The 14757-nt window shown below is 37.6% G+C and overlaps 1 protein-coding gene across 1 annotated transcript; it reads right to left on the reverse strand.

Moving 5' to 3' along the window:
* Nucleotides 1-2418: 2418 nt before the first annotated feature.
* LOC149159374 (putative leucine-rich repeat receptor-like serine/threonine-protein kinase At2g19230) lies at nt 2419-11951 on the reverse strand. Its single transcript, XM_089434279.1, has 6 exons — nt 11830-11951; nt 10413-10897; nt 10122-10248; nt 9952-10023; nt 2825-2896; nt 2419-2701 (listed from the first exon to the last, which is right to left on the reverse strand). The coding sequence occupies exons 1-6, from the start codon at nt 11949-11951 to the stop codon at nt 2419-2421; spliced, it is 1161 nt and encodes a 386-aa protein (XP_089290405.1).
* Nucleotides 11952-14757: the final 2806 nt, after the last annotated feature.

The raw sequence follows: 14757 nt of genomic DNA on the forward strand, positions 1-14757 counted from the left end.
AGGACAACCTCTTCTTACAACTTTTCACATTCATTATTTTTCTTTGCTAGTTGTCCCTCAGTTTCTTCCTTGCTACGAGTAGCTTCAGCTGGTACTATTTTGAAGGAGATAATATCTGTCTTCATTTTGGAGATTTCTTCATCTTTTGCTTGACTGCTCTTCATTTTCTTTTCAGCTTCTTGTGCCTGCTTCCTGGCTTCTTGTAGTTCAGACTTAAAGGAGGAGACCTCTACCTTGTACTGTCCAATCTCTTCCACAAGCTTATTCACTCTCATGTGCCTTTGTTCAAGTTGACTTGTCAAGGCATCTGCTTGCTTCTTTGCTTCATTCAGCTGATTTGTCATGGATATGACTTCTTCATGATGTTTCCTCTTGCATTGATCAAGCTCCTTCTTGAGCTTGGTAAGCTCTTCATCCCTTTCCTTTACTTGAAGCTTGATGAGGTCAAGCTTTTCATTCTCAGCTTCTATGATGGGTTCTTCTTGACTCATTGTCATGGTCAGTGCTCCCTTTGCATGAAGGTCATGCAGTCTGTCCCATATATCTTTTGCTGATGTATATTTTCCTAGATTCTTCTTTACTGAATCAGGGAGTCCATCCAAGATTAGTTTTGCTGCTTGTGCATCATACTCCATGGATTCTTTATCCATCTTGCTGTCATCAATCACTGACTCCCAGACTTCAATCCCCTCAGACATTAGGAAAGCCCTCATCATTATTTCCCATACATCAAAGTTTCCATCAAACTTTGGGGTTTCAAATAGAATGTATTCTAACGGATTGCCTTCTAGTTTAGTAGAGGGGGGAGACACATTTTTAGCAGGCCTGGAGGCTTTCTTCTTTGACCTTGCCATTCTTATCTAGGCTTTAAATACTTGACTGTGTTTTCTTTTAAATCACTGACTGTTCCTTTAACAGTAACACAAAAACTTTGAGAAATACCTGAATCCCTTTGGCTGAAACTTCACACTGCTGGAGAGGTTTGACCGCTGCAACAACACCTTCCTTCAGCTTCTTTGAGTCTTCAAAGAGCCTGTACTAGCTCTGATACCACTGTTTGGTATTTTTCAGTGGGAAAATACCAAAACCACACAAACAAACATCATAGAGCCAATGCTCTGTTTCTTTTGTTCACAGGACCTTTTGCACAGGGAAGCTTTAAATCAAATATACTCATAACAGCCCATTACACAGCCATAAAAATATTTCTATTGATTAAAATATAAAGCCTGAAACAACATTCATCCTCTTTGCTGAGAGGGATTCACCAAAATTACTTTCACCCATCAAAACTCTGTTTTCACCTGAGAAATTACTGTGCTGGGTTTACTGCAGTAAAACCCATTTTTACATTTGCTGATGTAAAATTATTTTTACACATACTGCTGTAAAAATATTTTACACATACTGTAAACTTTACATTGCATTCACAATCTCAAAAAAATATCTGAGTGCTCTTTTCATTTGCCTTTCAATGCAACTCCAACCTATAAAAAAAAACTTACTTAAAACACATGCGCTCCACTTCGTTTTTCATTTATGGATAGCACTGCTGTGCATCACCATTCTTTTCGCTCCACTCTGCTCTCAAAAAAAATCAACACATATGTATAAAACATATAACCCACGCTCACTGGTCTTTTGCTGCTGCGCTCTTACATATCTCCATGTGTGAAGACACACACACTATACGCTGCTGCCGCAGCCACACTACACCTCAACAAAAAAAAACATCACACATTTTTGCACGCAGGCACATTACTATATATTCCCACAGCCACAATACACCATAAAAAAAACTCCTTACCTCACACTCTCTTACATAGCATATATAAAAAATATATATCGTATGTGCCCATAACCATTTAAGAGGGCCACCAAAAAATTACGTAAAGCATTAAAAACATTAACTCCTCCATTCTCGGCGGTCAACCAAAACTCACACACCACGCAATGCATTGAATTGACGCAGGCCCGTGCACCTTCAAGGATCGACGGCTGACAACACGCAAGGAGATCGGACGGCGGAGGTTGATATCGGAAACCATACAACTGCTGAAGTTTACCTCCCGAGAACGTGACGTTGCGTTACGTCAGGTCAGAAACACGTGGCGGCTCCAAATTTTCTCGGGTTGAAGAGTACGGAGATTCCCTTCGCCGGAAACTGGCCCGAGAACTCTCCGGCGGGTTTGCCCGACAGTTTCTGGTGTCTGCGTTGAAATTACGATTTCAACATGTCCAAATGGAAAAATAGAATCTCAGAATTACCTCATTTAAGAACTGGTGAACTCCTTGCTTGGAGAACAAGGAGAGAACTTTTACGGCAATAGCCTTTCCTTCCGGCAATTTACCAAAGAACACAGAGCCAAAGCCCCCTTTGCCGATTTTCGCACTAAATTTTTGTGTGGCAGTCATCATCTAATCGAGAGTGAAGGCATAGGACTTTCCTGAATTTGGTACCATATTCGTTGCATCAATCCATTCATTGGGGGTAAAGTGCACAACATTTTCCACCCCATTGCTTTCAGTTGCTTTCTTTTTCCTATACAGAACAATACCCGCTATCAACAATAGTCCGATGATTGGAACTCCACTGAGTGTTATTCCGAGGGCAAGTTGTTCCCTCAATTTCTTGTTTCTAGGATTCGGAGGTTTATGTTCCATTGAATCAAGAATGGATAGGTGGGGGTTTCCAGAGTATCTGGTACAGATGAAAGAAAGAGATTTTCAGTCAGATTAATTTGAATTTCAACTGGATTAATAGTAATTGTCAATGGCATTCAAAATGTTGGATGTATATACTATAAAATAGATACTCGATTACTTGAGTGTTAATGAAGGGTTGTGCAGAAGTTGCGGAGGAATTTCACCGCTGAAATTGTTATTCTCTACAAACCTGTAATATTCAGATAAAGGTTAAAAATCGATATAAAGTAGAATTTGCCTAAGAAAATAGAAGGGAAAAGAAGCCTTACAACTCTTTAAGGTTTTTAAGTTCAGATAGCCAGTCCGGAAGACTCCCGTTGAGGTTGTTGTTTTGTAAATGTCAGGCCAGGCTAGCTCAGAAATTAATGAGCGCAAAACTGAACTGTGTTATTATTCATTCAACTATTATTATTTATACAAATACAAAAACGGATCAGTTCATCTTCTAGATGACTGTCCGGCTTCACCTCATCCGTTTCGGATTAGGTGTCAACATTCCCCCCCTTAATCTGAAGGGATGTTGGTGAGTCCAAGCATCGTTCTGAATCTTTCAAGCTTTTCTCTTCCAAGCGCTTTGGTGAAGATGTCTGCAATTTGCTCGTTTGTGGAACAATGACGGAGATGGATTGTTTTGGCCTCAACATGATGTCGGATCAGACGATATTTAGTATTGATGTGCTTAGTGCGATCATGGAACTTTGGGTTCTTGGCCAACTTTATTGCAGATGTGTTATCAATCATGAGTGGAGTTGATTGTATTTGTTTTACCTGCAAATCTTCAAGAATTTTCCTGAGCCACACAATTTCTTTCGTTGCTTCAGCTGCTGCCACATATTCTGCTTCTGTTGTGGAATCTGCTGGTACTGATTGTTTGCGTGATCTCCAGGAGACAGCTCCTGATCCAAGACTCATAGCATATCCTGAAGTAGATACCCCAGTTTCTTTGTCTCCATCGAAGTCTGAATCAGAGTATCCAATCAAGTTGAAGTCGTCCACCTGTGTATACTTGATTCCAAGGTCTTGAGTTCCCTTCAAGTACCTTAGAACTCTTTTTGCAGCAGACCAATGTCCCTCACAAGGCCTTTGCATAAACCTGGAGAGGATTCCAACAGCAAATGAAATGTCTGGTCTGGTAGTAGTGAGGTAGATGAGACTTCCTACAAGTTGTCTATACTTTGTTGCATCCTCAAATTCCTTTCCTTCAGTAGATGTGAGCTTCAAGTTTTGTTCCATTGGAGTAGAGAGGGGATTGCACTCTGTCATGCCAAATCTGTATAACAAATCTCCAATGTATTTCTTTTGAGAAAGAAATATGGACTTTGGATGTTGGGTTACTTCAATGCCAAGATAGTAATGAACATAGCCCAAATCAGTCATTTCAAAGATTTTTCCTAATTCTTTCTTTATGGATGCAATATAGCTTTCATTGTTCCCTGTCATTAAAAGATCATCTACATATACCACAAGATATACAACTGTTTTGCCAACTTTCTTGACAAATAAAGTTGCATCATCAAGATCAAAATGATTGAAGTTGAGTTTCAGAAGATGCTCAGTTAGTTTTTCATACCAGGCTCGTGGTGCTTGTTTGAGGCCATACAAGGACTTCACAAGTTTGCATACTTTGTGTTCATGTCCTTTCACAGCAAATCCTTCAGGCTGGGACATAAAAACATTCTCTTTTAGATCTCCATTCAAGAATGCAGTTTTTACATCCATTTGATGGACTTTCCAACCGTTCTGAGCAGCTAGTGCAAAGAGTGTCCGGATGGTGGCCCATTTTGCTGTGGGAGCAAAAGTTTCCTCATAATCGACCCCTTCCTTCTGTGCAAAACCTTTTGCCACAAGCCTAGCTTTGTGCTTGTCAAGTGAGCCATCAGCTTTGTACTTGTTCTTGTAGACCCACTTGCAGCCAATTGGTTTGGTTCCAAATGGAGGATCAACCAGCTTCCAAGTGCCATTCTTTATGAGGGCATCATACTCCTTCTGCATCGCTTCTTTCCATTCATCATGAGAAGCAGCTTCTTTGAAGGAAGTTGGTTCAAAATCTGTAGACAAGTTCAATTCACAATCATAAGTAACATCCATATCAACAGGTGAATTAGAGTTATCTACATCACCTCCATCTTGTCGGTTTGAATTTCGGGTTCCTGTTTTTCCAATTTCATCAGGATGAACACTTTCAAGTGTCTTTGTCAGCCACTTTGGGGGACCTTTCTGAGATGGTCCAGGCTGTTCTGTTGATTGAGTTGGGTCTGAATCAAGATTGAGTCTCCCAATTCTATCAATTACATCACTTAAAGCATCATCCGTTGTTGGAGTGTCATGCAGGGGAGATTGTTCTTCAGAAGAAGATTCCACATGTTGATCTAGTATAGGAATCTCCCCTTCAAGATGTGGAATCTGATTATCAAACTCTTGAAATGATTTCTGTTTTGTGAATCTATCCAAGCGATCAAGTTGTCGCTCAACAACATTGTCAGATTTGGATGATTAAAGAAAAATGACATCTCTAGATAAAACAAACTTTTTATTTACTTCATCATAAAGGCGGTATGCTTTAGATGTATTTGAATACCCCAGGAAGATACACTTACGACTTCTAGCACCAAGTTTGTTTCTATGTACCTTTGGTATTAAAGCATAACAGGTGGAACCAAATATCCTGAGATGTTTTACCGAAGGAACATGTCCATACCACAATTCATAAGGAGTCTTATTTCTTATAGCACTAGATGGACATCTATTCTTTATATATGCAGCACATAGAACAGCATCAGCCCAAAACATTGTCTTTACATTTTTGAAGAAAAGCATGGATCGTACCATATTCAAAATTGTTCTGTTCATTCTTTCAGCTACACCATTCTGTTGAGGATTATAAGGCACAGTTGTTTGATGTTTAATCCCATGTTGGCGAAGATAGTGTTCAAATTCATTTGATGTATATTCTTTTCCATTATCAGTGCGAATAGACCCAATATGAGATTGTGCATCATTTTCAATCCACTTATGAAAATTCTTAAATGTTTGGAAAGCATCAGATTTGTTCTTCAATAAGTAAACCCAACACATTCTAGTGTAATCATCAATAAATGTCATGATATATTTATTTCCATTTGCAGAAGGAACAGGCATTGGACCACATAAATCTGAATGAATAAGTTCAAGCTTCTTATGTGCTCTTGAATGTGAATCATGAAAAGACTGTTTGCTATGCTTTCCTAGAATGCAAGCATCACATTGTTTATGTTTTCTAGGAATTGTAGGCAAACCAGCAACACCATTTTTCTTCAACAAGCAGAGACTATCATAGTTTAAATGCCCAAATCTAGCATGCCATAATAAACTTGATGGAAGTGTACATTCTTCATGATGAGAAATATATGAGAAATGCTGTGCATGAGCAGAGGTTCCTTGCAGTTTAAGGAGTCTTTCTTCTTCTATACCCCTCATGACAAGTGAGTGGTCAGATGCCTTTCTTACCTCAAGCTTGCCATCAAACATGTGAATGGAGTGACCTTGCTGGCGGATGTGGACCAGGGACAGCAAGTTTCTCTTCAGCTGTGGGAGATATAGAACATGATCCAGAAGAAAGTCTGGAAGACCAAGCAGTTTAAGCCTGATTGTGCCAAGCCCTGATGGCTTGATTTTTGACTGATCTGCAAAGTATACTGCTCCATCAACATTGTTAGTGAAATCTTCAAAGAAATCTCTCCTATGAGTCATATGACAGGTTGCTCCTGAATCAAGCAACCAGTCATTTTTCGAAGAAGCAAGTGAAGCATTAAACAAATCTTCATTTACTCCAATATTACATTGTGCCTCAATATAGTGTGCAGATTCGGGTGCTTTACCTTTGTCTGAGTCATCAGTTTTACCTTTCTACTGATTTCTTCTCTGCTCAACTTTGTCCCATGGTAGCTTGCATGTAGAAGCATCATGTGATCCATTTCGTTTGCAGCGAATGCAATGCAGATCTGCCTTTTCTGCTTGAGAATGTCTGCCCCCCCTGCCTCTGAAGTATCTTCCTCTTCCTCTTCGTCCACCTCTTCCTCTTGCAGAATCTTGAGCAGGATGCTTTTCTTTGTGAGCAAGGCAAACAGTCTCTTCAGAAGATTCAGGGACTGTTTTCTTTCCAAAGGCTTTCTCTCTTTCAGCAAACTTTTTCACAAGAGAGTCAAAGGTTATATCTTTAAGGTTTCCATTTGCTTGTAAAGACTCAAGATAATTGGAGTAGGTAGGATAGAGTGCTTTGAGAAAGGCAATAAGAGAGATATCCAGCTCAACCTTAGTGGATTTTATATCATGCATTATAGACTTTATTTCAGATGCAAGAGCAAGAGGATCATTATTTTTCAGTTCAAGAGTGAAGAGTTTAATCATGAGCTGAACAACTTCAAGTGCAGAATGTGTATCATAGAGTTCTTTCAGCTTTTGTATAGCTTCAAAAGCAGTGGAATAGCAGGAAATATGACGACTTACTTCCTCATTGACAGATGCTGCAATCAATGCAAAGGCTTTTCTGTTCTTGTTTTCCCAAATGGCGAGTTCTTTGTCTGATGTGGGCTGCACAGGGTCTCTGTCTTCTTCTCCGACACACACACCTTTCCACAGCTCATTGTAGATAAGGGTGTGTTTCACCATCCGAGACCATTCAGAATAATTCTCCTTGCCAGTGAGAACTATTCCGACCATTGAAATGATTGAATGCATTCTGTAAAAAAAAATTATCTCTGCCAAAAAACACTTCTGTTGAGAGAAAAAAAATCCTTATATGATAGCCTTATGCATTATTTTCTTCTAACTTATCATCAGCATATCATGAGCATTTCTTATATCACCATCACTTCCATAATATTATGTGCATTTCTTATATCACCATCACTTCCATAATATTATGTTTTTAAGAAAAAAAAACTGCTCAACATATATCACATACCACTGCTCAACATATATCACTGTTCAAAAAGAGGGCGCTCAAATATATATCACTGCTCAATATATATATTAATGCAAAAACTGTTCAAGGCATTTGTATTTGTTTAACAAAAAACTCTGCTCCAAGTATACTATAAACTCTGCTGCCAGACTTCAAATAAAAACGCAGTCTATAGTACTGAAGTGGGAAACGTAGTCCACAGCATTTAAATGTACCCACGGCTTCAAATAAAAAATTGCAGTCACAGCATTTAAATGTATGTCCACAGCTACAAATAAAATAGGCAGTCCACAGCATTTATATACCCACGGCTTCAAAAAACGCAGTCTCAAAAAAAAATGCAGTCGGCTTGGAACTTCGGCTTCCTGCCAACTGACGGAAAGGAGCAGCATCAACCTGAATAATGGCACTCTTTACCAAAGTTATACCACGTATTTTCTTGCAATACCAGAGTGTTTACAAAGAAACAACGCGGTCACCATATACTAGGCCCAGTAGGCAAGAGACAGCAGCGTTAATAGAAAACACAGCGTTAATAGAAAACGCAGTCACCATAAGGAGGATCTGTGACAGCAGCGTTAATAGACCAGCGTTAATAGAAAACGCAGTCACCATACCAAGGCAACAACCGATGCAGCTTCAAAAAACGGCAGTCAAATATACCATAATATTAAAAGGCCATGACTTCAATACGTTAAAGGATTCTCACCACCGTTAAACTCAGGTCTTCAATACGTTAAAGCAGCACCGTTAACATCAACCACAAACGCATTCATCAATTCATTAAACGCAGTCTTCGATACCTATTCTTCCTTGAACGGACGTCAACGCAGCTTATGCAGCGATGTCAGAAGGGATGTCAGAGAGCGTATGCAGCGCTGGTGCGCCAGGGAGCAGAGGCAGCAGAGGAGTTACGCTATTTCTGGAACCTGGGAACCTGGGCTCTGATACCATGTCAGGCCAGGCTAGCTCAGAAATTAATGAGCGGAAAACTGAACTGTGTTATTATTCATTCAACTATTATTATTTATACAAATACAAAAACAGATCAGTTCATCTTCTAGATGACTGTCCGGCTTCACCTCATCCGTTTCGGATTAGGTGTCAACAGTAAATGTCTGCTTCACAAAGAAAATGATTGATAACTAATCTTTAGTAAAAATGCTTGGGGAAAGTCTCGGGAAAGTCTGCACAAGTGTCACTGCGAAAAATCTATATCGACAACCAACTTACAATGTCTCCAGCTTGGTTAAATTCGAAAAGTCTGGCAAAGATCCCGTGAGCTTATTATTGTCGAGTGACCTGGTTAAATGGGTCATTGACAATCTTTTTTATATGCTTACGCAGTCTAATTTTATTTAAAAATAAAAACAAAGAACTGAAAAACAATACAATAAAATTAAATTTAAAGATACAACTGTCTCTTCTTAACAACCACCAGCGTGAGATAGATTATATCAAATGGACTTGAGATTTCTTTCTAACTCACAAATTGAAGTGCATAAATCTCAGTTGAGTTCTATATAGTCTGGTTAATATACAGGGTGGTATTTTACCCAAGAGACGTTATAAGTGGATAATAGTTTTTCGAAATAATGTTATCTTAAACTCATATTATAATGTTATTTTTTTTTAAAGGGCCTGATAAATTAAATATTCACTTAAACGTGAATTAAAGATTAAAATTAATTTATATATATATATATATATTTTAAATTTTAAATTAATTTTTATTTTATTCCTTAGTTAATTATTATCATTATTATTTTAAATATATTACTTTCAAGTAATTCGAATTTTAAGATGTAAATATTTTAAAAGCGGAAAAATTATTTAAAACATTAACATAAATTATATTTTAAATTTTAAATTAATTTTTATTTTATTCATTAGTTAATTATTATCATTATTATTTTAAATATATTACTTTCAAGTAATTCGAATTTTAAGATGTAAAAATTTTAAAACCGAAAAAATTATTTAAAACATTAACATAAATTATAGGCTTTTGTTTTAGATTAAATTGGGTTGTAAAATATTTAATCGTGGTTATGTGTTTAAGTTCTTTTTAATTGCTATTGAAACATAGGTAAATAAATATTGTTTTTATTATAATTTTGTTTTAGAAATAATTAAATCAACGTTTCCAATATGAATAATTTTATTTATTTTTATAAACAGAAGAATACTTTTTTAATATATAAATTAACTCCTTTAATTTTTATAATTTTTTATAAATATTTCATAATTTTTATATTAAAATTAAAAATAATGTTAATACAGAATTATAAAACGATACTTACATTTTAAGTAACGCAGTCAGTTGTCCAATTTGCTCAGGAATCAATCCATTCAGATTCATCGTAGACAAATTACTGGCAACAATAGGACATTCGGATATTCTTGAAATATTACGATCTTACCATTCCATATAAAAGCAAAGAACGGTAGAAAACCCAAAATTGAAACTTACATTTCGGAAATTCTTATTACAGAAGCGCTGTTATCGCAGCGAATCCCATTCCACTCGATCAGAAAGCAAGGATCAGAAATCCAATTTCTCATGTCAAACATTTCTTTGATAGCTTCGAGAGCTTCAACTGTAGTTTAACAACTATTCTGTTAGGTATTCAATTATTGCACTTCACTATAACCATATAAAACGAGTCAATGTAAACGCATGATAAACAACAATTGGAAATGTGCAATAGAAACGTTGTGCAAATCATAAATTTTGTATTAGAAGATTAGTGAGGGCACTTACTATCTTGGAGATTTGTCGCGGGTTGGGTATCAAACACGGTGTAGTACTCAAAAGCGTTGATTATTGGAGGTAAGGTGGAGTAAGTGGCCGTCACTAGGGCGAATTTGAAGTCATCTGTTTGATTGGATGGGATTGTAAGCTCCAGAGCAGAATAATTTCGTGGCACAGTAATGGTATCAGGCCATTTTTCACGATTTATCGTGATGTAAATAGATCTGGAATGAGAGATATCTAGCATCTGGACCTCTGCAAAATACAAAATTAGTAATGATCTTTTCCCTCCTGGGAATGATCCTAGAGAGAACTGAGCCGGTTCTGAGCTGCTTAAAAGCCACGCTGTTTGCATGACAACAGTTGGAGGAAGGTTTTTAGTATTGTTTATTGATATCGCCTCGTTAAAACTTACAAGTTTCGGCTCGACCAAATTTAAATTATTTGAAGGGACGCGTGGTATCCATATGCGGTCAAAGTTGTCGTAAGGATACCTGCACAATGAACCATACAAAGCCATTAAATTCAAGCCATACGAAAAAATATTGCAACGAGCCGCACTGCATTCAAATTGGCTCTCGCATATAAACGTTCTCTTGAGCAGATGGTTTGGATGGCATAAAGATATATATATCTTCTGCTATAAATTTAGTGCTATAAACTCATTGCAATGAATGTGAATAACAATGGGCAGAGAATTATGAGGGGTAAATATATAAAGTTCAAAATGTTCACCTAATCTTCGAATTTCTTCCACCAAAATCAGTTCTCCATATGGTTTTCAATATTGTTCCTGGCTTAGGCTGTCCATACATGCCATTTTGGAGCTTCCTCAATTCGATAGCAGAGATAAAAGGATCATCAGACTCCAAGGTTCTGACCAAGCAAATGTATAGCACTGTGCCAGAACTAGCCAATATCCTTTCAGCATAACTTTCTCCTAGGTTGACTAGTGTTAGGTTTCTCATATACAACGTACCTTTTGTTTCAATAGAGAAAGCGAAGCTTAGCGTTGTTTGGAGCGCACTGTTCTTTCGAAAAATGAGCGGCCACAATGGCGAAAACGATAACCTTATGAGGTAAGGTAGGTGAGGTTCCACAGGGAAATGATAGCAAGACTTATTGAGAGGATTTGGAAATAAGCGTAGACCAGTCACGTAAGAACCATGGGATTCTTCAGTGACATTCCCTATTAAAGTGGCATTCCCTATGTTTGCTCTCTGACCGAGGTGGTCTATGTAATTGTCATCAGTGATCCATCTTATATTGTTTATGTCACTGTAATTTGTTCTACTTCCACAATCAATACTCAGAAATCCTGTTATACGTCGGTACATTAATCAGTAAAACAATATCTTATTAACCGAATAGCAAAACAAATAAACAATGAGCTCAATAATAATACAATGTATTCAAGTAAAATTACTCCGTCTCTTCAATATAGAATGTTGAATGACCTGGTTGAGCAGTAGTTGCAGCCACGAAACACAGAAGCACGCCTAGTGGTGCTGTCCAACCACCCCATTTACCATAGCCAATTTTATCCATCGTCTCACGTACTGTGATAGAAAGGTGCTTTGCAGTTAATCACACGCAGAGCACTTATATGTGCAGAAGGATCCCCACAATTTTGCGAAATCTTGCACCCTTTCTTATCGAAGTTTTTTTCCGTTTATTTAACGGTGATAGAAGTCGGCCTGGTGGGAGGCAGCTGTGGGAAAGTTTCTTGCAATTGCGCTCATGATCTCCGAAGTGATCGGCGAAATATTTGAGGTGTCCGTTCCCATGACTTGAAAGTCGTCGATGAAGTTGGATTATTTTCACTCATTTTGCTTGATGCGTAACGACAATTTTTTTCCTAAGGGATTGCGTACGGTTCAAAGCGAGAGTCTCAATATTTCCCTTGACTTCTTATAAAGCGCCCTGCCTCGGGACCCAGGCCAACTTGAGAGTCGTCAATGGCGCGCGATAAGCGTAATTCATTATTCCACCCTTCATGCAATCTGATGAGCAGAGTTGACCAAATTTCCACAAGGTTTCCAAAATGGGCCTGCCCTCTCCCTCTGCCTGTTAGATCAACGACGAATACACTGGAGCCCCCGCGCTCACGTCGTCGATAGCGTTTGGTGAGGATCATTTGTATCCTGATCTTCAAAATTAAACAAAGCATCCCCAAGTGACCGGATCTTTGAATTTACCGATATAATCAAAATTGCAAACCTGGCAATCGGGCATGTTCAATTCGCGTCACTAAGTCTCCAGACCACTCACCTAAAAATAAGGCGATAAAAGTGCTCCCTAGGGAACGTCCTGGTCGATCCGTCCTGTAAAGTGTGGATTGTTGAACATAAGTATCATTAATTTAAAATTATTTAATTTCAACTATATACTAAACATTAAAAATTAATATACATAAAGATTGATGTTATATCTAATAAGCAGAGTTGACGCTTAGCACACCTCTTATGCAAAAATTGCTCCGTGCATTTCTTATGCAATAATTAGCAATTGCACTAAAAATTCAATTGTTTAGGCCTTCTCGTGTGGATTTTGCTTGTTATTCATGAATCATTACTATAAACATTGTAATCGAGATTGATTAGATGGGTGCTCTTGCTTTTTGTTTGCAATTTGTTTGTGATTAAGACAGTTGTGATGTATTGATGTAGAGTATTTGAGTAGGTTTGATCTTCTGAAAATAGTGAGTAGAGTAGAGTAACATGTTGGAAGTTTTGGTTATCAATATGCTTCATGTCCAATTTTGTTTCCTTTTATTGTTTGATTAGGTGGTGTGGCTGATCGAATTGGAGTGACAATGAAGAACTATATCGCAACTATCTAAATAATGGTTTGTTTGATTGTTATGTTGGGAATAATGGGAGGTAGCCATGGTAATGAGAATGGAGGCATTGTAGTTATGGAAACTAAACTAACATCCACATTGAACACAACCCCAACACCAGCACCAACATTGGCACCGGCCTGTTGTGTCACTCAACAATCCCCATTATAATTAGATAAGTTAACTTAGCCATAATGGGGACCCTTTAAAAAATTTAGTATAGAGTATTTTAATAATTAAATAAAACAAGATTCCTAAAAAAACCAAAAAAATATGTTATCCACACTTAGGCTTTAAATCTATTTGAATTCAAATGACTAAAGCAAAAAGTTAATAGGACCCTTCACATATCGCATATCAGCAATCACATAGGTTAGAGCAAAGTAGGCCTTTAAGCAAAAAACACGATGCGATTTGCCCAAGACTCAATGAATTAACGATAGGTCATATATAACTTTAATAAAGAAAAAACCCTCTATGCATACAAAGGTTAGAATCGGTCCCTCAAGCCAGCCACGTCACCATCACAAATAGAACAATGAATAAGTTATATCGGCATTTTACATTTGTTACCACAACTCCGACCTCCCGATAAAACTTTCTTCGATATCACTAGCAATACTCCATCGCAGTTTCCTTGTCGCAATACTCATATCACATCACAAAACATAAGACGAGTCTTTGCAAGGGAACTTCCAATGCAATAATTCTCACTACAAGCCTTTGCCGCATATCTAAAAGGTTAGTCCATTGCATATTGACAAAAGGAAGATTTAGTGAATTAGATAATATGCGTGACATAGAAACTTACAATGCGAAATAAGCCAACAGAGCGCTGACCTGTACAAAGAACACGTGAACCCATGATTTTTCATTTATGGTTAGTTATAATGGTATTGATGGTTCTCGGTAATGTAAATGATTTGAATGATCATATTTAGTGTTTCAAGATTTTGTGTTAATTTCCTATTCTCATGTTATTTCGCCATTCTCTCCTTAAGTTTCTAATTCTAAATTTTGCTCCTTATTTTCCGCGTTCTCTCTGTTGCAGGCTAGTCCCAATAAACCAAACTCAGACAAAATGTCAAGAGTCACTAAGAAGAACAAGAAACCAATGATGTCGCCACAACTGGCTCCACCTACTGCATAGGTTACTGAGATGTCTCCATTTTTCTCTGATACAACATGCACTACAGACTCCAGGTGTTCTTCTTGGGAAGCAATATATAAACTATTTGAAGAAGAAGAACCCAGAGTAGTTACGAGACAAGTCACAACGCCAAATGACTCTACATCGACTTCAGAAACCACCTAGGCAGACGTCACCAATTCCCATCTCCATCGAATTACGGCTTAGCAAAACATTATGCCATACACTGATTTGGTCAAATGGATTATTGACGATGTGAACATCACATATAGAACCTTCATAACCTTGAGGACACGGACACTAATTGGGTCATTTAAAGTTGAAGATTTAAGAAGGATGTATCATCTGCCAGAGCCACAGAA

This window comes from Pinus tabuliformis, chromosome 5_2 (assembly GCF_031772625.1).
Source record: "Pinus tabuliformis cultivar Carrire ecotype Pingquan chromosome 5_2, CPIR1, whole genome shotgun sequence".
Classification (NCBI taxonomy): domain Eukaryota; kingdom Viridiplantae; phylum Streptophyta; class Pinopsida; order Pinales; family Pinaceae; genus Pinus; species Pinus tabuliformis.